The sequence below is a fragment of the Cyprinodon tularosa genome, unplaced genomic scaffold (assembly GCF_016077235.1).
Source record: "Cyprinodon tularosa strain WSP-4 unplaced genomic scaffold, ASM1607723v1 ctg318, whole genome shotgun sequence".
NCBI lineage: Eukaryota > Metazoa > Chordata > Actinopteri > Cyprinodontiformes > Cyprinodontidae > Cyprinodon > Cyprinodon tularosa.
In genome coordinates, this window is record NW_024039028.1 from 1,149,991 (window position 1) to 1,172,718 (window position 22,728).

General features: G+C 42.5%; 1 protein-coding gene across 2 annotated transcripts in view; it reads left to right on the forward strand.

Moving 5' to 3' along the window:
* The window catches only part of grin2bb (glutamate receptor, ionotropic, N-methyl D-aspartate 2B, genome duplicate b), a 211,536-nt gene extending 190,884 nt beyond the window's left edge, over nucleotides 1–20,652 (forward strand). For both annotated transcript variants that reach the window (XM_038292852.1, XM_038292853.1), the window contains exons 15-16: nucleotides 8,692–8,930; nucleotides 17,329–20,652. In XM_038292852.1, coding sequence (XP_038148780.1) covers nucleotides 8,692–8,930; nucleotides 17,329–19,695 — 2,606 coding nt within the window. In that variant the 3' untranslated portion in view covers nucleotides 19,696–20,652. The remainder of the gene's footprint in view (nucleotides 1–8,691; nucleotides 8,931–17,328) is intronic.
* The last annotated feature ends 2,076 nt before the right edge of the window (nucleotides 20,653–22,728 follow it).

The window sequence follows — 22,728 nt, forward strand, 5'->3', positions numbered from 1 at the left end:
CAACTGTTGATATACATCAACCTTTTTTAAACTATAACAGCTTGACCCATGCTTATATATAGGTTTATTTCATTCTCCATTACCGCTAATTTAATTGACTGTTCCCGTTTAAAAACAAGCCTTATATTGTGTTGTTCTTGTTATACAATCTAATTTGTAATTGGATCATGTCTCATGTTCTTGTCACTATTACAACAAGAACACTTGTATTGTGTTTATATGCCGATGTGAAGGATAGACCTGTAGCTCCTTTGTTGCTCTTTGCAGGTCTACCTGTCAGAAACGTGGGACAAAATGGGCTCTATTGTTGCTTCTTTGAACAAGCAGCCCAGGTAGCCTTATAGTTGAATGTGTGAAAGGCAGACCCAGCATGTGTAGAAAGGGCACAGTTAGGTACTTGCTATTTTTCTCATCATGGTAAGCCTTTACTCAGCTCAGGTCAACCTTTTCTGGCTTTTTGTTGTAAGTGTTATTTGGTGCCTCCTACTGTTTCTATACCAGGTCACAAAGCTATGAACAAATCCTTGCTATGGTTAGCAAAACCTTTTCCCATTTTGTCACATTATAAGCACAGATGTCTGTGTATTCCAATAGGGTTTCATTATGACATAAAGTAGGAATGGAAAAGAAAACAACGGCCCAACCCATCCAACCATCTAATTGCATACTATAACCTAAAGGCAGTTTAGAGTCAACCATTTGGGCTAATATTTATGTTTTTGAGGAAACTCAACCTGCCCAACCCATTTGATGCTTATATTGCCTACAGTATATAAACCTTTGATTGTTCATTTAGACAGCTTAGATGTATTAATATATTTCTATTTATTTGCAAGAGCCTTACAGATGAATTTGGCCTCTTTAGGGATTCATTTGGAAACTACAGATGTTATGCTTGTTTATTTCTTGTTGGTACAGTGTGGTTAGTGTGCTGTAGATTGACCCTGAACTGCTTCTGAAGCCAATCAGTTTATAGCCACCTCTGGGGGGGATACGTTCCTCCCCCAATAAATATTTTTTGGCTCCACCACTGCTCTCATGTGGCTAGAGTGACGGGATGTGTAGTGTTAGCTGTCCAACACCATCTTCCAAATGTTTGCTGTGTTCCCAGCATAGTGCTTGGCAAACCGCAGACAGGACTACTTTCGTCTTTACTATAAAGCCCACATTTGTGAAGAAGGAGTTGTCCTGTCATCAAATTCTCTCACCTGAGCTGTGAAACCCTTAATGCAATGCTCCCCTGGCTTTTGGGCTTAGGTAGACTGCTATGTGTACATGTAGTGTCAGATGATAATTGAGAGATGCTTTGTTAGATGTTCAAAGTTTGAGAAATTGTTTTATAACCTATCCCTGCTTTAAATTTCCCAACACTTTCTCCCTGACCTGTCTGTTGTGTTTATAACTCTCTAAGGTTCTGTTGGTTCACTAATGTTCTTTAGCAAACCTCTGAATCTCTAACACTGCTGGTTTTACAATGCTGGATTTATTCAGTGAAGGACTTCTAAAAGCTGGTTTTACTTCATATCATCTCGGTGTGTCACACTTGAAATGGAGTAATTCAGATTCATACCAGATTTTAAAAACCACAAACTTCCCATTTTAAAGTTACCCTCTCCTCTGTTTTGTTATGCTGTATTAAGCTACTCTGTAGAATTTTTTTTTTAAATAGGTTAGCTACATCTATTTGCTGTTTGAAAACTGTTGCCTCAACAATATGAATTAAAAAAAAAGGTAACTGCTATTATTAGTCAAATCAAAACCATAGGAGGTTAGAAGTTATTCAAAGTTTGACCGGCTGGTGATTTGGCAGCATTTTTAGTTTTTATTTCTCTGAGGAAAAGCTCAAAATAAAATAAACAAAAGCTCTACAATGTTGACCTTTCCCCTTAGAGAATCCAGCTCCACTAACAGTTCATGTCCTCTTTGCTGCTTACCTCCTGTCACATCTCATGCCGAGCAGCATGCTGACACGCAGACACGCATACAAAGATGTTGGCCTTCAAGGTGTTATCACTTTCTATTGTGTCCTGTGTGATGAATAAATAGGTCAGCACAGAGAACACGTTCACCAGGAATTAGATCTCCTAGTGTCAGAATGACTCGGACTTTTATGTAGACCCTTGGAAACCTTGTCTATATCATACATCTGTGCATACAACATGTTTATTGCATGAATATGTGCACATGTGTAGTGCTCCTGTTATATTAAATGGCAGAAAGACTGCTGTATACATAAGGCCAATGCTTCCGACATTACCTCATGTGGGTTGTTTGGCTGTCAGCACACATACAGCAATCCAGGTTAGAAGACCAGACTCATCGATGTTTGCTCACAACTGTCACATCTTGTTTTGTCTGTGGGAGAGCTGGGTGTTATACGTGCAATGGGAGGGTTTCAGCACTGTCTTTGCAATAGCACACAGAGTACCCTAAATCTGAACGGATGTAAATGAAGAAGGAAAAGAGGAGTGATTGTTGGAGGAGGAGGGGGAGGAGAGGGGTGGGCTGGATGGCACAATATAATGAAGTAATATGAATGTGATTACATGGATTTTAGTAATGACAGTTTGTCAGTCTGAGTGATGCGTTGTCACTCTTTTTTTTTTAATATAAAACATGAAGATACAGGCTCCATTTCTTAGCTTGTTACAATTCAAGACACTTCCTGTTTCTAGTTCTTTTATTTTTTCTGAAATGACTAAGCTCACTAGAGTTTATGTTAAAAAATGCTCACAAATATACTCAAGTCACAATAAATTTGAAAATAATACACCTTACAGTAGACTTATCCTGGAAGTCCATGAGACCAGGTCCAGACTATATCTTGTTAGCAATGTTTATCTTATGCAATCAGTGGTTAAAGTAAGTTCCAAAGTCTAGATTGTGTCAGTAAGTGGTTAAAACTGTATCTGGGTGTTTATATTTTGTTGTGTTAAATTATTATACCTCACTTGTTTCTACTAAATCTGCAAAAAGAGGAAATGTTTGGTGTTCATTTGTGAAAATAAGTTGAGGGATAAATATGTTAATACATTTTAACATTTCATTTACAATATTTGACTTGGATTTGGTAAAATAACTGAAATTGGATCTAGGGGGGAAGAAAATGGGTATGCTTTCCAAAAAAGGCATTAAACATTAGGGGTGTAAATCACACCCATCATGGCGATTCGATTCACTATCGATTTCCTGACCCAACAATTTGATTATTTTCGATACTCAAGAATACACCACGATACGATTCAATTCGATTAATTGGTTCTATTTTATTTATTTTTTTACACCTTAAAGGCTAGACAATGTTTCAAATTTGAAATAAATCAATGAAAGCTGTAATATCGTTATGCATTTTATTTGAGAAACAACAGCAAATAACAGAAGTAGAAAAGTTGTACTTCACCTATTCCTATTGAAACCTCATTCACTGAAAATTAATAATACCTCTGCGTTATAGATTCTGAAAGGCCTTGCATCAAAAAATACTGCACAAAATCAATGCAATGAGTGCAATGCAATACCTCAGCTCCAGACGTCCCCGCCCCCTCTACAGACGCTCCGCTGCTCCTCTCCCAAGATGTAGCTGACCGCAGACAGTGCCGCAGACAGGAGGCTGGCTTGTTTTGTTTTTATGACCGAAATTGCGGAAAACAACTCGTGAAGTTTGACCCGCTAGAAAAGCGAGGTACACGAGAATGCTGGGACCCTTTTTCCACCTGGATCTCCGCTCTTTTTGGCCCTCATGTCCCTCCATCGTCGGATTAAACTCGCCCCCACTTAATAATAATCATAAATTTTATTTAAAAAGGCGCCTTTCTGGACACTCAAGGTCACCGTACAAAAACATAAAAAGTGTCAGAAAAAATAAAAATTATAATTATAAAGACATTTAAAAACATTAAAAAAATACAGAGGCTGTGACAGTGAAATTTATATTTTTAAAGAGAATAAGCAATCTTGAACAGATGGGTTTTGAGTTGTATTTTAAAATGGAGAATTGAGTCCGTATTTCGAAGTTGGGGTGGTGGAGAGTTCCAGAGGCGGGGGGCAGAGCGGCTGAATGCTCTGCTCCCCATAGTGGTGAGACGGGCGGAGGGGACAGACAGGTGCAAAGCAGATGAGGATCTAAGAGCACGGGCGGGGGTGGGAACATGCAGGAGGTCTGACAGATATGGGGGGGCAAGATGGTGAAGTGCCTTGAAAGTCATCATGATAATTTTATATTGAATGCGGAACTGTATGGGGAGCCAGTGGAGCTGTCGGAGGACCGGAGTGATGTGGTGGATAGAGGGAGTTCTTGTTATGATTCGAGCAGCTGAGTTCTGGACCAGTTGTAGTTTGTGGAGTGATTTCTGAGGAAGTCCAAAGAGGAGGGAGTTGCAGTAATCTAGTCGGGAGGTGACAAGGCTGTGCACAAGTATGGCAGTAGTGTGTGGGGTAAGGGAGGGACGGAGGCGGTGGATGTTTCTTAAGTGGAAGTAGGCAGACCGGGTAATGTTATTTATATGGGATTGGAAAGATAGTGTGCTATCGAGGATGACACCCAGACTCTTAACCTGGGGGGAGGGGGAGATGGAGGAGCTATCAATAGTGACTTGGAAACTGTCGGTTTTGGAAAGAGTTGATTTGGTACCAATGAGGAGAACCTCGGTTTTACTACTGTTTAATTGAAGGAAGTTGTTGGTGAACCAGGCCTTTAATTCACAGATGCAATTTGTGAGGGAGGCGGGCGGAAGAGAGGACGATGGCTGCATGGTGAGGTAGAGCTGGGTGTCATCGGCATAGCAATGGAAGTGGATATTGAATTTACGGAAGATATTGCCAAGGGGAAGGAGGTAGATGATGAAGAGCAGGGGCCCCAGAACAGAGCCCTGGGGCACACCAGAGGTGACGGGGAAGGGGTTGGATTTGAGGGTCTTCAGTTGAATGAACTGAGTGCGGTCAGAAAAATAAGAAATAAACCAGTCCAACGGAGTGCTTGTGATGCCAATGGAAGAAAGCCTACTGAGGAGGGTGGTGTGACAGATGGTGTCGAAGACTGCACTCAGGTCGAGGAGGATGAGGATGGTGAGTAGTCCAGAATCAGATGCCATGAGGAGGTCATTGGTGATTTTGATGAGTGCTGTTTCAGTGCTATGGAGTGGCCGGAAACCAGACTGAAAGTCTTCATACAGGCTGTTGGCCGATAGGTGAGAATGGAGCTGGGAGGCAACTGTTTTTTCAAGAATTTTGGAGATGAAGGGTAAATTGGAGATAGGACGGAGGTTGTTGAAGTTGGTGGGGTCGGCACCAGGTTTTTTTTACAATCGGGGTGATGGCAGCAGTTTTGAGAGGTGTAGGGACAGTTCCAGTGGTGAGGGAGGAGTGGATGATAGCGGAGATGAGGGGAGCCAGAGAGGGAAGGCAGGTTTTGACAAGTTGTGTTGGGAGGGGGTCCAGTTGACAGGTGGATGATTTGGATTTCCGGATGAGCTCTGTGATTTCCGAGACAGTGGGAGGATGGAAGGAGGAGAATAAATGTGTAGGCGGGGGGAGATCTGCTGAGTTGCTGAGATGAGCCGTTGATCCAAGGTTCTGGTGAATGTTCTTGATTTTTTCTGTGAAGTATGACATGATGTCATTGCAGAAGGAGGTTGTGTAAAGGTGCAGGGGGAAAGGGTCCTGGGGTTTGATGGTATTGTTAAGTATAGAGAAAAGTGACTTAGAACTCTGTTGATTGGCAGTGATTAAGTTGGAGTAGTACTGTGATTTGGTGCTGGCAATGGAGTCCTTATAGTGCATAATGTGATTATTGTACATTTCTTTGTGTATAGTAAGACCAGTTTTTCTGTAAAGTCTTTCAAGTTGCCGTCCTTTGGTTTTCATGCTTCTGAGATTTGGAGTGTACCAGGGGGAGGAGACGGAGAAAGAAACAAATCTATTTTTTAGAGGAGCAAGTGAGTCAAGAATATTATGGAGACCAGTGTTGTAGTGAAAAACCAGATCATCAGGGGTTAGCAGATTATTGAAGTCAAGGAGGCAGGATGAGTGGATACTTGAAATAAGGGTGGAGGGATCAATTTTCTTTATGTTCCGGAAGGATATGAGGCGGGATGTTTTAGAGACTGAGAGAGTAAGATTAACTGCAAATGAGAGGAGAAAATGGTCACTTATGGGGAGTTCATCAGATATTATGTTGTGGGGGATGACACCAGAGCAACAGATTAAATCCAGAATATGTCCTTTGGTGTGTGTGGGGGTAGTGGTGTATTGCTGACATCCAAAACTCTCTAGGCAGGAAGTAAAGTCTTTGGTGAGAGGCGAATTGATGTTGTCAATGTGGATATTGAAATCACCCAGCAGAATTAAGTTTGGTGAGAGAGAGGATAGGTGGGTGAGAAAATCAGCAAACTCAGTTAAAAAGGCACTATTCGGTTTTGGGGGGCGGTAGACAGCAGCAATGATGGTTGGAGTTGGACCAGATAGCTTGCAGACTGTGGATTCAAACGTGTTTGAAACTGGAGCTGATACCGGCGAGACTTTCCAATTCTCGCGATGAATTATCGCGAGACCTCCTCCGCGACCGGAACCACGGGGTTGAGAGATGTTAACAAACCCACTAGGAGTGGAATCGTTGAGCTGAGAGTAATCTTGGGGCTGTTGCCAGGTCTCGGTTAAGCAGAGAAAGTCCAGTTTACGGTCAGTGATGAGATCCTGAATGAGATGTCCCTTGCTTGTCAGTGAACGGATGTTGAGCAGAGCAAAGTTGAGTGCGTTGTTGTCGCAGCTGGTGGTGGTGCTAGCCGACCGAGCTAGGCGGGCTAACACGCTGTGGTCGACAGCCCAGCTGGTGGAGCATGGAGGGCGACGAATCCACCGTCAGGAGCTGGACCAGATGGATTTTATTGCTGTTGAACCGTTGCGGTGGACAATCCGACGGGACCCTCGGTGGATGTATCTCCGACGTGGCTGGAAGGTGATGTCCCGGTGAAGGTGGAGTGCCTCGGGCGCAGGTCCAAGGGAGTGACAGCGGAGCCGGAGCAGGTCAGCGGGTGAATACTGCAGCAAACCCGCCACTTGCAGGTGAGCGGGCAGTAGGAATATCCAGATACAGACAAGCAGGGTGTATGTCCTGCCGGTCCACATTATTAAAAACGCCAGGTGAGGCTTAAAACGAGGCAGGACAGGTGAGCTACTGGTAGTAGCCTAGTTGGGACTCACACAGTCCTGTAGTGCTGACGAATCGTGGTCGTATTCCCAGTAAAAATAATCCCAGTAAAAACAATTAGACTGTCCGTTAGAAAGTAAAAAAGTTTAAAAGTTACCGGTGAGCGAAGGCAGTGAGCAACGAATACAAAAATACCAGCGAGCAGCGGCAGCAAGTCGTGCCAGCGTTCACTCCCGCGTTTCCTCGCCGCCTCGGCCGTATCTAGACCCACAGCGTGTAGCGCAGACCATGCTTCAATATTTAGCATAAATCAAAAATGTCTGTGTCAAGCTCACTGCAACACACTGCTGTAAGAGTATAACCAGGAAGCGAGGTAGGAGGGCAAAATAGGTTTAGCGCCACCGCAGCACGGGAGGGAGAATTACGCCCAGGAGCAAACGGATAAAAATAGACTGGAGGAAGAAAAAAAAAAATGAATCGATACTCTTGCGGGCGTATCGATGCATCGGATTGTCGGCTGTTGGATCGATGCATCGATACAAAACGATTATTATTTTCACCCCAATAAAGATGTCTTGGACTTGGGGAGAAACATTTGGGAAATGACTTGGACCTTCAGAATAAGATTAGAGTCAGACATGAACTTGACATGAAAGATTTGGGACTTAACATGGACCTGAGGAGAAAGCCTGGATCTTACTAAGGTGTAGGAGGAAGACTGATTTGGACTCTGGACTTTAGCAGGAGTTGGAAAACAGAGTTAACACTTGAATTTGACTCGGTAGGAAAAACAAAAGCTTACTATAACCAATCCTTAATGGTCAGATTCCTCTACATCAGCGGTCTCCAACCTTTTTTGCGCCACGGACCGGTTTTATGTCAGATAATATTTTCACGGACCACCCTTTAAAGTGTGGGGGTAATGAGATAAAATAAAATGATACGACTGGCATAAAATCAAATACAAACAGCATAAAAATAAAACTCACCATTATGTTGAATTAGTGGGAGCCCTGAGCTTGTTTCTCCGAAACAAGCCGGTCCCATCTAGGCGTAATCGGAGACAATGACACATGAAGTGTGCTCCTGATGTCCAGTCTGCTTCGTAGCTTTGTTTTGGTCACTGTAACCGCAGAAAATCCCGCTTCACAAACATAGGATGTTATAGATAGGATGCCTCTTGACCTGAATTAACCTGTGTCAAGAGGCACAGATGCACCGACTGATGTAATTGGAAGATAAAACCCAAAGTTTTTGTATTTTTCAAAATAAAACATCACTCAGACTGTGATCGTTGATAAATTATATACATATATATATATATTTTTTTTTTTTCTGTGCGGCCCGGTACCAAATGACCGACGGACCGGTACCGATCCGCGGCCCGGTGGTTAGGGACTGCTGCTCTACATGACATTTTTTCCATCTTGAATTGGAGACTTCAGGCTTTGCACCATGTTGTCTTCTTTCCCTTTGATAAAAACTAAATAAAATATATGACTAACAACAAGGCTACCATGATGATACCTGTGTGACTGTATTTCCAGGTGACATGGAGGAATTCGAGGCCCTGTGGCTGACAGGAATCTGTCACAACGAGAAGAACGAGGTGATGAGCAGCCAGCTGGACGTGGACAACATGGCTGGGGTCTTCTACATGCTCGGGGCTGCCATGATTCTGTCACTACTCACCTTCATCTGTGAACATTTGTTCTACTGGCAGCTGCGTTTCTGCTTCATGGGCGTGTGTTCAGGGAAGCCCGGGTTCACATTCTCCATCAGCAGAGTGAGTCTTCCCATGTTTTTATTATTTTTTTTTAGATCTGACCTCTGTCCTCCTGACAGAAAGATCACGGGGCCAGCCGTATGGAAGCCAATGGCCGTGGTTGAGCTTTATCAAGTCAGTCAGGAGGACGTGATGACTCATTTGGTTTACCTGCGGCTCATTTCTGTCCATTCACTGAAATACTCAACATACGTAGCCTGTGCTTCACAAAAGCATTTATAAATTTATTAATTGTAATTAACATGTTAACTGATGTAATAAAATCTCTAGTAGAGATTTTAAACTACCTAAACCTGAAATAAAGCTATTACTGTAGTAGCATGATCTTAAGATGAAAATAAAACAAAATCCACTTTATCAATACATCCATCATCTTCCACTTATCCGTTGGATCGCTGGGGTAGCAGCTTCAGTAGGGAGGCCCAGACGTCCCTCTCCCCAGCCACTTGGGCCAACTCCTCAAGGGGAACCCCAAGGCGCTCCCAAGTCAGCCGAGAAACATAGTCCCTCAAGAGTGTCCTGGGTCTCCCCCGTGGGCCTCATCCCTGTGGGAAATGACTGGGACACCTCACGCCAGGAAGTTGCTCATAAATCACAACCATAAATCAATTAAACAACTTATAATAACCCTACTTATAACTGTCCTAAAATATAAACTAAAGGTCAACAATCAGTTGTAAAACATTTAGACAAACCCTTGTTGAATCCCGGAGAACCAATGTACCAGATTAGCGACTTACAAGAGTTTTTGAGCTCTTTTCCTCATGCCACCTGTGAACTGGGCTCTTGTCTTACTTTTTGTTGATTAGCTTGTCTTATGTTACATTTCCAGTCCTCATTTTTAATATAGCATAACACATTAAATCCCAGGGATCAACCCAATCCACATCAAATGAATCGATTAACACACTCACACTAACACAGGGCACCTTCAATCAGCTGCGACTGATTGTAATAACGAAGTTTCGCATCTTCCTATGTTCCTCATTTACATTAATAGCAGCGCAACCTGCTACTGTAACAGCCATTTCTGCGTGCAACGTGCTCTTGCGCTCTTTCTACCGTAATAACAGTCTACATGCAACATTTTCCCCTTCAATCATAAAACAATAAAATCTGGGGACAGCTTTAGCCGGGGATAGGTGGTCCAAAAAGGGGACTGTTCCTGCAAATTGGTCACCATTCTGATCACTGTAGTTTAGACAGCTATTTTTTGTATTCCAATAAGGGGAGATCGCTGCATCATCCCTCTGGAAGGAGGGGAGCATGGTAGACATACTGTGCATTGGGCTATAACAAAGAGCTATATTTTTTCCTGGACTGGAACCTTAACCACTGTGTGATGTCGCTTTCAAACAATTCATTTAAAATACAAAGATGGCGCTTATCCTGGCAGGGGAACTAATAAAGCCTGGCTGCGCTCCAGGCTTCTAATTTACTGTGAGAAACCCTGCAAGCCTCTTACTAGACAAAACTCTTGCTATTGACAAGCATCAAACAAGAAGCAATTTCCACATCTGTCTAAATAAAAAATCTCTGAGCATAATAGCTAACCATTTAGGCAGTGATTGCTGAAAACTCTGCTAGTTGTAGTTGGTTGTCAGCTCTGCCTCTTTACAGTAGCCACCCATTTCCTTCGCCTTTCGGTGTCTTTAGAGAGGCAATAAAATGAGATTTTGTCCTTTCTTCCTTTTTTAATTCGTACACCCATATGCTTAGCACGAGATATCATGTTTTTGTTGGTGTTTTTAAGGTAATATAGTGGAAAACTACAGTAGCTGCTGGTTGTTTTCTAGGTACACAAGGTTTTTTTTTTGCTGTCCTAGGAGACAAAGTCGTGTGATGTGATTGGTTGAAGCCAGCTGCACATCCTCTATAGCAGTGGTCTCCAACCCTGGTCCTCAAGATCTACTGTCCTACAGATTTTAGATGCATCCCTGCTTCAACATAGCTGAATCAAATGAATGGCTTGAAAAGGTAATCAATCATTTGATTCACCCCATGCTAGTAAAGGGTTGGACCCCCTTTTGCCTTCAGAACTGCCTCAATTCTTCGTGGCATAGATTCAACAAGGTGCTGGAAGCATTCCTCAGGGAGTTTGGTCCATATTGACATGATGGCATCACACAGTTGCCGCAGATTTGTCGGCTGCACATCCATGAGGCGAATCTCCCGTTCCACCACATCCCAAAGATGCTCTATTGGATTGAGATCTGGTGACTGTGGAGGCCATTTGAGTACAGTGAACTCATTGTCATGTTCAAGAAACCAGTCTGAGATGATTCCAGCTTTATGACATGGCGCATTATCCTGCTGAAAGTAGCCATCAGAAGTTGGGTACATTGTGGTCATAAAGGGATGGACATGGTCAGCAACAATACTCAGGTAGGCTGTGGCATTGCAACGATGCTCAATCGGTACCAAGGGGCCCAAAGAGTGCCAAGAAAATTTTCCCCACACCATGACACCACCACCACCAGCCTGAACCGTTGATACAAGGCAGGATGGATCCATGCTTTCATGTTGTAGACGCCAAATTCTGACCCTACCATCCGAATGTCGCAGCAGAAATCGAGACTCATCAGACCAGGCAACGTTTTTCCAATCTTCTATTGTCCAATTTCGATGAGCTTGTGCAAATTGTAGCCTCAGTTTCCTGTTCTTAGCTGAAAGGAGTGGCACCCGGTGTGGTCTTCTGTTGCCCTTCTATCAGCTCGAACCAGTCTGGCCATTCTCCTCTGACCTCTGGCATCAACAAGGCATTTCCGCCCACAGAACTAACACTCACTGGATGTTTTTTCTTTTTCAGACCATTCTCTGTAAACCCTAGAGATGGTTGTGCGTGAAAATCCCAGTAGATCAGCAGTTTCTGAAATACTTAGACCAGCCCTTCTGGCACCAACAATCATGCCACGTTCAAAGTCACTCAAATCACCTTTCTTCCCCATACTGATGCTCGGTTTGAACTGCAGGAGATTGTCTTGACCATGTCTACATGCCTAAATGCACTGAGTTTCCGCCATGTGATTGGCTGCTTAGAAATTAAGTGTTAACGAGCAGTTGGACAGGTGTACCTAATAAAGTGGCCGGTGAATGTATATTACACCCGGCTCTGTAAAAGCCTTAAGATGTCAAATACGAATTTCATGTCCTGTTTTTACAAGGATTGATTTGTGGAATAGTTAGCAAAAATGAAAAGAAGCTATAGCAAAGAAAAACTTTTATGGTATTGCAAACTTCATACCAAACACATTTGGTTTATATAAAAAGACAATTGTATTATGCTGAATTTGCATAATGTTACCTTTCAGAAAGCAGATAATTACTTTGTGCAAATTGTACTATAACTAGTTACTGGAACAAAGGCCACCAGTGTTTATTTTTTTTAAGAATTAAGGTCTTATTGTAATGCCATGTATTTCACATTCACATCGCTGAGGTGAAGTACCTTAAACAGCAATTACTTTTAATAGACCTGAAAAACGGATTTTGCTCATTGAACTGCATGGCTCTCAATCAAAGACACCTTTCAGAAGTAGCAGCTATTGAAACTATTGTTTTGGAATGAATTAGCTTAAGACTGCAGCTGCAATCCATAGTGGTTCAAATTCCATTTGTTTTAGTCCGTGTGAAGATAATGACACAGAGAGAGTAAAAGAGGTCAGGTAATGGGAGAAGAGATAAACATTCAAGCAAGTGACAGAAAAATGGATGAGGTGAGAAGTACCAACATGGCAGTGTGCTCACAACCTTGGTTCCATTACCTTTCAGCCGGAGAAGCAGTAGATGAAGAGAGATAAAGACAGACAGCCCCTATTGGAGCAGCTGTCGCTCATCAATGCACCCTGAAACCTAGATAATTAAAAAAAAAAACACAAAGGGAGAACTGAGCCATGAGAAAGAAGAAGCTTGATGGTTAACAATTATGAATGCAGCTCAGTGACTTGGAAAGTTACTAAGAGACAGACAAAAACAGTTTTGGACAAGTTGACGCCTTTGAGGAACGTTGGCCCGCACACTCGCTGGTGGACAGTGAGTCGTCAACCTTTCAGTTCTGTCGCCTTGACCAGATTCTCCCAGCCTGTATTTAATTATGCTTGCTTTACCCTACAACCAAAAGGCTTTTTTTCCCAGCACCAAAAGAACCATTTTACAATTCATTCAGCTACATACTTTTTTCGGCAATGGCAATTTGCGTTGATCAGTCATAACAGTATGACCCACTTATGTTGTCCTGAAGCTCAATTACATCTGTATTGAAAAAGTTATTTACAGAGTGCAGCAACAAACAGCAGAGTTTGAGTCAACATCAAGTGTTAAATCAGTTGACTTCTGCTGTTTGTTTAAAGTTAATATTGTGGTTTTGTGACATTTTTCATAGATCAAACATTTAAAAAGTTATTTTTTGAGTATCTCTTTTTCATGCTTTTTTTTTGCTTTGTTTTCGTTGTTTTTCTGGGGGCTTTATAAACTTGAACCCTTCCATTTACCTTCCTAAGCAACTCCAGTACTGTTGCTGGGGATTTACCAGTTGGTATCCTGTTAGAGACTCGTCAGGGATATGCAGAGTGTCCGAAACAGCTGGTAGGTGAACGGATGAGAAAAGCCTATTGCAGAGGGCAACATATACTTGGCATTTAGATGGGGGCATTTAGTGAGGACAGAGAAGAGGACCTCAAATGGTGCAAAGACTTGGTCTGAACTATCACTTCCTTTTCCACTGATTAATAAGTGCAAATGTGTAAATGACCAGACAAAGACGTGGTTGACGTCTGATGATCAGAGTTAGAATTATGAGATTGATGGATGCGGCAAACCATTTTGCCATGCTAGCAATGAACAGCATACTGGCAAAACAGGGGAGTGAGCTTGTATGTTGATTCCTGCTAAGGTCGTCTTTCTATTCCTCTGACATTAAACTCCTCTGTTTTTCCATTCACCCTTTTAATCTGCCTTAAGGAACTCCGCACAAATTTATAGCCATAGTGGGTATCCATCGAAATCAAACATGGTAAATACATTTACTATTGCAGTAATTGTACACAACTTGCAAAACATTACTCTTGCCCCTTCATGTTTTTTAATCAGAGACTTTAAATTGATTTTCCTGAGGACGTGCCTGTCTATTTTTCTCAGTTTGATTACTTACAAAAAAGATATAATAAGCTACTTCTTAAGAAATGCTGTGGCACAGTAAAGACACTTTCAAATCATACCCGATGGAACCGTTGGGCACTTCTTGCCCTAGTCTACAAGAAGTTTTTTTCTTTTTTTTTATACTTTATTGATCTAACATTTATTGATCTCACAGAAATTTACCTATGCATTTAACCCATGCCCATGGGGAGCAGTGGGCTTCCATTGTGGGGTGCCCAGCAGTGGCGGCTGGTGGAGTTTTTTCCAGGGGGTCTATAAATTAAAAATAGACGTATACCAAAAACCAATCAAAGTATACTAAGTTATTCATATGAATGCCAACAACAAGAAACACTTTATAAAAACAAAACATAATTTCATGTACAGGTTGAATTTTTGTACATAAATGATTTGTGAAGACAAATCTGTGTTTTGCATGGTCCAATAGTGTGTCGCAAACCTAAAAAAATAATGTATACGTTTGATAATGGAGAAGCTTTAGTTAGCTGTATATTTTTTAATATACAAAAACTATTTATTTTCTGAGACTGCATTTATTTAAGAGCAACTATGCAGATTAACAAACATCTAGAAAAAGTACACTATATTATATTATTTTCCATGTAAATTCAAGATTATTCATGCTTCTTTGCCTTTTCTAAAAAGTGCTTTAAATCAGTTATACCTGTCTTTATCCGTGTTGGGTCAGATCCTGATGTTTGAAAATGGAGGCAAGAAAAGCAGAATAAAGCATTAGCCTTGTCCATGCAGTTAGCCAAGCCTTGTAGTTAAACCAGGTCCTGGAAAAGGAACGTTTCTTGTGTCATATCTCTCTCTCTTTATTGCGTCTCCAACTCCTGTGACTGGACCTGCCAATCACCAGCAAAACGTCTGCACCAGAGCTGTGCCCTGAGCTCTCCTATGCCTTTGTATTGCTGAGGAGCTACTGCACATGTACAGCTTTTAATGAGAGTCAATGGGCAAATACTTTTGTGCCCTAGGACAGAAATACGTACTTCACCAATCTAACCAAAAATTAAATGACGCTTTACTTGTCTTTAAAGATTAAATATTTATCTTGTACATCCAAAAAATAAATATCAATATATCTCAAAAATATTTTAAATTTTAATAAAAATTAAACTATATGTACTTTTTTAATGTCTTAATCAGGGTCATTGGGTGGGTGGGGTGTGCCACTTGTGCCCTCTATTGATCAGCCCCTACTGGAGCCCACGGAGCAGTGTGGGGTTAACGGCCTTGCTCAGAGACCCAGAGTGGCAGTCTGTGGGAATGGGGCTTGAACTTAGAACCTCACGAGGATTGTGTGTAAAGTGGTAGGAGTATGGAAAGAAGAAACTATCAAATAACTTAATAGTTGTTATTACAGCACAAACACAACTCTGGTAGTGATATGCATAAACTAACTTGCACTATGACAAGTGGCATCACTTTCTGTAAAAATAGCATAATCCCCCAAAAATAATTTCAATTTACCCAGATAAAAAGCCTTGAGTCGGTAAATCTCTTAGGTATCTTGAATCAGAAACGATCGTCTTTCATCAGGCAATTATAACCACTAAGGGATTGCACAAGAATCAGTAAAAAGGGAAATATGAAAAAAATTAGACAACAAATTCTTACAATGCCTGGAGAGGAATCTAATCCCTGGTTATCCTTTTGGTGAATTAAAATGGGTTGTTTGAGCATAATAAGTGTTATCTTGTTCATGCAGAAGAGCTGAATTAAATGTATACAAGATTTAATACAGGTAACTTTGCAGATAATTTGGTAGAATATATGGCTGATTCATATCTGGCCAGATATGAATCAATAAATCACATGAGGAAAAAAATGTTAAGATCAGGCCAAAAATATTGACTGGCGTATATATGAGTCTACCTCTGGCACAGAGAAAAATAGACCTTTTCAATTTGTTTATCAGGTAACGGTTAGGATGCTAACACTGCGTTGTTGAATCTAAGTATAGAGCATCTAAAGAGCTTGAAAATCCATGCACATCTCTATTTTATTGACCTACCTTTAGCCTTTGGACTGCATTCAGCTCTGCATCGTTTTGCTGTTGGTAGATGAATTTGTTGAAAAAGAAGTCACTGATTACACATCAAAGTTCAGTTTATGGATCAGTTAATTCAAAGGTGCATAAACTCACACCAGCTTTGTCGTCTCTTCTTTTGGAACAATAACATATTTCAGTTGATATTAGTATGAGTAATTGGCAGGACTCTGTAGAACATTATAATCGGTTTGCTTTATTGGTTGAACCAAGTATACCACCCTTTGTGGACTTGAATTTGAGATGCCTCTTAAAGAGCCTCATGAAATGGACTTGTTCCCACAGATGCTAATAACACAGTAAACTGAAACACTGAGTATTCTGACACCTTTCTATTAAAATAATACAACTAAAACAATAAATATGTCAGATGGAACAAAACGGACCAGCCTTCCCTTTTCCTGTGCATCACTGAGCCTAGGTCCTCCATTACTCTGACTCCAGCTTCTAAAGGATTAACTTCAATGTTGATAGACATATATATAAATATATATATATATATATATATATATATATATATATATATATATATATATATATATATATATATATATATATATATATATATATATATATTTTTTTTATTTTTTTATTTAGTGGTCATAATGTTGTCCGACCTACTGAAGCAGGTTGCTGTAATTGTCTCCCTCTTTCATATATAATATATTTTACTGTTTAGTGGATGAAACATGTAAAGCTCTTGTTTACACAGGCAGCTGTAATGGTGTAAGTGAAATTTAAATTGCATTGATTAATCCTATTGATTTGTGGTCAAAATCACAGGCTTAGTGCTTCTCATGTGGTATAAATCAAGACCCTGATCTGCTCTGTCCATTTCTAGTCTGTTATCTGGTCCTGAGCTTTGGAGTAAAGCTTACACGGACCGTACTCTTCCCTACAGATAATCCATTAATTAATGTGTATCCTATTACTGTTAAATAAAGAGTAAACACAAAGCATGGCAATACATCCCTTCTTGTTTCTGTTTTCCTCTAACTCTTAATTTTCGTCGCTGGCATTTGTCGTTTTCTTTCTCTATCTCCCCCTCTGACAAACCTTTATGGGTCCTTCTTTTCCCATGTATTTTACCTTTTACTTTCATTCCTTGTCTCGGTTTTCCTTTCCCTCCTATGGTCTATCTTACCCATTTTTTCTCTACCTTATTTTTCTATTTTCACTCTCCAGGGTATCTACAGCTGCATCCATGGGGTACAAATTGAGGAAAACAAGTCAACCATAGACTCACCCTCTTCCACCATAAAGAAGAACATGAACAACACCCACTCCAACATCCTACGGTTACTCCGAACTGCTAAAGACATGACTGCAGTCCCAGGTGTCAATGGCTCTCCACATGCAGCTCTAGAGTATAGCCATAGCAGTCGTGAAGCGGCCATCTATGATATCCAGAAGCACAGGCACAGCCTGGTGGGTCACCCAGCTGACTGTAAGTCTGCTACACCTTACCCTCCAGAGGACCCCATGTTCAGTGACTACATCAGCGAGGTGGAGAGGACTTTTGGCAACTTGCCCCTGAAGGACAGCAACCTGTACCAGGACCATTACCGGCACCACCACCCGGCCTCGGCTCTGGGTATGTCCGGCCCCCCACCCAATAGGCCGCGTAGCTTAGGCAGCGCTAGCTCATTGGAAGGGGGCATGTTCGATGGTGACAGTTTGGGGGGAGGTGTAGCACCCATTTTTACCACACAGCCCCGTCCCTCCATGACTCACAGGAATACAAGTAAATTTGACCTGATTGCAGGCCACGCCGCTGCGGATGCCAATCAGGGTGGGTTCAAAGGAAGCAATGTTTACGGCAGGTTTTCTTTCAAAGGAGGAGCATCCAGCACAGGGCTCATCGGGGGACATGACAGGTACTGTGGTGGGGGTGGGGGAGGCTCAGGGGGTGACGACGGGAACATTCGCTCCGACGCCTCGGATATCTCCACCCACACTGTTACCTATGGAAACCTGGAGGGAAGCACCAAGAGGCGTAAGCAGTACAGGGACAGCCTGAAAAAGAGGCCAGCCTCTGCAAAGGTCAGACGGGAGCAGGACGAGATAGAGCTGAATGCCTTCAGGAAGAGACCCCACCACCACACCGTCCACCACCACTTCCCTCATGGGCCTCTGGCACACCGCCCGGTCTCACCTCCCGTGGAGTGGAAGAGGGGAGGAGGAACGGGTAATTCTTCACCTTACTTATTCCGCAAAGACAAAGACAACCTGAGGGATTTCTATGCGGACCAGTTTCGCTCCAAGGAGGGCAAGGCCAAGTGGGAGCAAGAGGGTGGAAGTGGAGGAAGCGGTGCGGGCGGTGGTAGTGGTGGCGGTATCTGTAAAAGTTTAGTGCCTGTGGAAGACTTTCTCAAAGGTAAAGGGAAAAAAACAGATGGCAAAGGTGGGCTTGGTGGAATGTCAGCTGGGCAGCAGGCTCACACTTGCTGGGAGCAAGGAGCTTCTGGGCTTGGAGGTGGTGGCATTGCAGGGGGTGACTGGGAGTGTCGTAACTGCCACAGTGTTTGTCATCACAGTGGAGGAGGCAGCACATGCCAAGCTAGTGGGGCTGGGGGGAGTGGCAGTCGCCCCAGCTCTGCTACGCTTTGCAAACGCTGTGACTCCTGCAAGATACAGCCAAGCAACCTTTATAACATCAGTGAAGATAACAACATGATATTCAGCGGTATGAAGAGCAGCATAGGACCCAGTCAGACTCAGCGCAGGAAGCTAGGACCAGGTGGGAAGGTGTTGCGGAGGCAGCACTCCTATGATACCTTTGTAGATCTACAGAGAGAGGGAGCAGGTCGCATGGGTGGGGTCGGTGGTGGTGTTGGCGGGCCCTTTGCCCAGCCCCGAAGTGTGAGCTTGAAAGATAAAGACCGTTACATGGAGGGTCCCAGTCCCTATGCGCACATGTTTGAGAGATATTCAGGTGAAAGAGAGTCTCCAATGTTTGGAGGAATAGGTGGGGATAGAGTAGCAGGAGGGTCCTCCTTCAGTCTTTACCGTGGAGGAGAGGGTGGGTTGCATCGGCGTTCAGTGGGGGAGAGAGACCTTAGGGACAGAGACAGAAATGTGATGGGAGGAGGGGCCGGTGGTGGTGGTAACAGAGGGGCCGGGACTTACTCCTTGTCTAAATCTCTCTACCCAGATAAGGTGAACCAGAACCCCTTCATCCCAACCTTCGGTGACGACCAGTGTCTATTACACGGTGCCAAACCGTACTACGTCAAAAAGCCACAGACGCCGCAGCAACAGCAGCAACTTCTCAACAACAGCCGAGGAGGAGGGGAATTCCGCAGCTCCATGGGAGCAACTTCCTATTTGCCCGCATCTGCCACAGCTGGGGTGATGTCCAATGTGGCCCCAAGATACCCCAAAGAGCTGTGCCTGGGTGGGGTGGGAGGGCCCATGGGGAACCACCACGGGGCCAACAAACTGCTGCCCGGAGGCAGGGACACGTTAGGTCTGGGACAGGGACAGAGACCCTTCAATGGTGCCAACGGACATGTCTATGAAAAGCTCTCGAGCATTGAGTCAGATGTCTAAGACTGAAGTCAGAGGAAGGGAGACATAGAGAAGAGGAAGCGGGTAAAGAAATGAGGGGAAGAAGACCTAGGCTTATGACTTCTCTATATGACTAGAATGAAGGGTACACAGTATGTGTGGTCTCAGTCTACAAACAGGACAGGTTTTGAACAAAACACAAAGGCTGCTGACACAAAGTTTGGCAAAGCTTAAAGTGAACAAGTTTTTAATGAGACAAAAGGATTCTGGTGCTGCTCCAACGTTTGAGCTATCTGAAGGCGGGGTTAGAGGGAATAGGAAAAGGTGAGCTCAATTCTCCAGTCGCTGCTGTCCTCACATGCCTATGGTCTTTCCCTCCTTCCTGTTTGTTCACGCCAAAACAAACATGTTGTTAAGCAACGGATTTACAATCACGAATGAGAAATCTACACTTCTGCAGAAGTAACAGGGTAAACTAACAATAATTGTATTGATGATGTTAATAATATTACTGAATATTATTCTAGTGTTTAATGATGATCAGTTTGGATTGTTTTTTATTACTATCATTATTTAATTGACTTAAATAGTTAATGTTATATATTTGTATGATGTTAATTCTTTCTTAGTTTACCAACATTTCAAGAGGCCGGGCAACCAGCTTTAATGATATTTGTTGGTTTCTTGTAACTTCTTTCCTATAAATTCTTCATGTTTGACTTTTTTTAAACTTTTCTTACTTCTGACTGCAGTGAAGTGTATGTAAGAGGCATGATAAGCTGAGTGCATTAAATGTACTTTTAAATTTGTGATTTTCTTTTCAGCTGCAGAAGCAACACCATCATACTGATTTGCAGTTTTTGTTCCTAACTTTGCCAATACCAAAAGGGTTTCTCAATTTGCACTGGATGTGCCTTAAAGGGACTTACACTGACTTTCTATCCATTTTCTTTTGATAGGAAGATCCTCTTGCAATCAGTCATCTGATTTGGGAGTAAAGATACACTATATTGCCAAAAGTATTTGCTCACCCATCCAAATTATTGGAATCAGGTGTTCCAATCACTTCCATGGCCACAGGTGTATAAATTCAAGCACCTAGGCATGCAGACTGTTTTTACAAACATTTGTGAAAGAATGGGTCGCTCTCAGGAGCTCAGTGAATTCCAGCGTGGAACTGTGATAGGATGCCACCTGTGCAACAAATCCAGTCGTGAAATTTCCTCGCTCCTAAATATTCCACAGTCAACTGTCAGCTGTATTATAAGAAAATGGAAGTGTTTGGGAACGACAGCAACTCAGCCACGAAGTGGTAGGCCACGTAAACTGACGGAGCGGGGTCAGCGGATGCTGACGCGCATAGTGCGAAGAGGTCGCCAACTTTCTGCAGAGTCAATCACTACAGACCTCCAAACTTCATGTGGCCTTCAGATTAGCTCAAGAACAGTGCGCAGAGAGCTTCACGGAATGGGTTTCCATGGTCGAGCAGCTGCATCCAAGCCATACATCACCAAGTGCAATGCAAAGCGTCGGATGCGGTGGTGTAAAGCACGCCGCCACTGGACTCTAGAGCAGTGGAGACGCGTTCTCTGGAGTGACGAATCGCGCTTCTCCATCTGGCAATCTGATGGACGGGTCTGGGTTTGGCGGTTGCCAGGAGAACGGTACTTGTCTGACTGCATTGTGCCAAGTGTAAAGTTTGGTGGAGGGGGGATTATGGTGTGAGGTTGTTTTTCAGGAGCTGGGCTTGGCCCCTTAGTTCCAGTGAAAGGAACTCTGAATGCTTCAGCATACCAAGACATTTTGGACAATTCCATGCTCCCAACTTTGTGGGAACAGTTTGGAGCTGGCCCCTTCCTCTTCCAACATGACTGTGCACCAGTGCACAAAGCAAGGTCCATAAAGACATGGATGACAGAGTCTGGTGTGGATGAACTTGACTGGCCTGCACAGAGTCCTGACCTCAACCCGATAGAACACCTTTGGGATGAATTAGAGCGGAGACTGAGAGCCAGGCCTTCTCGTCCAACATCAGTGTGCGACCTCACAAATGCGCTTCTGGAAGAATGGTCAAAAATTCCCATAAACACACTCCTAAACCTTGTGGACAGCCTTCCCAGAAGAGTTGAAGCTGTTCTAGCTGCAAAGGGTGGACCGACGTCATATTGAACCCTATGGATTAGGAACGGGATGTTACTTAAGCTCATATGTGAGTCAAGGCAGGTGAGCAAATACTTTTGGCAATATAGTGTATAAGAGACAATAGTCTAATGTAGTTTTACTTTTATCCTGTACATGAAACTAAGTTTGCAATGAACAAAATAAAAGAGACCGTGGGCATTAGTCCAAAAAAAAGTATACCACAACATTCCTTTACTTTTAACTCTGAACTCAACGGAACTATGGGAGACTTATTTTATTTAAATCATATAATGATCGTAAGCTCTTACCACGAAACAACCAATTTCCAAACAATCCTATGGCTTTATAAAGAAACTAAAAGATCTACCATTACATAGTCATTTTTTTCATTATACCAGTAGTTAGGACAAATTATTTTGTGAAAATACAACATATTTAATGTAAAAGGAAAAAATTAAGCTCTGCAACATTGACGTTCATACAGATTTGGAGGCTACCAGGCTGAAAAGGGTTATAAAAGTCATCTGGTTTTGTCTGAAGATAGTAAATGACTCTACCAGCACACCACAGGTACGCTAATACATTGTAAATAAGTTATTGCTTCTTCTCTGGAAAATGTAGCTTTTTCCTTGCTTTAAGATCAAAGTTGATAAAAAGATGACAAGCATATCTAAATTGAGCTTGTTCCATGATAGTTTGAAAGCTGCTCTCTATTTTTACCCTTCCTGTTATCTGCTTGAAGTGGCCCTTTTACTCGCATTCACAATTCAGTGAACCACATGCATAGGAAATGCACTTTTCTTAGATTAGTTCTTAGATCTCCATCTACATAGTGATTTTACTGATTGGAAAAGATAAGCCATCTGGCAAGGTCCACAAAAATTTACATTTCAATATGTCTTCTGTTAAATATTCCATTAATACACACTAGTC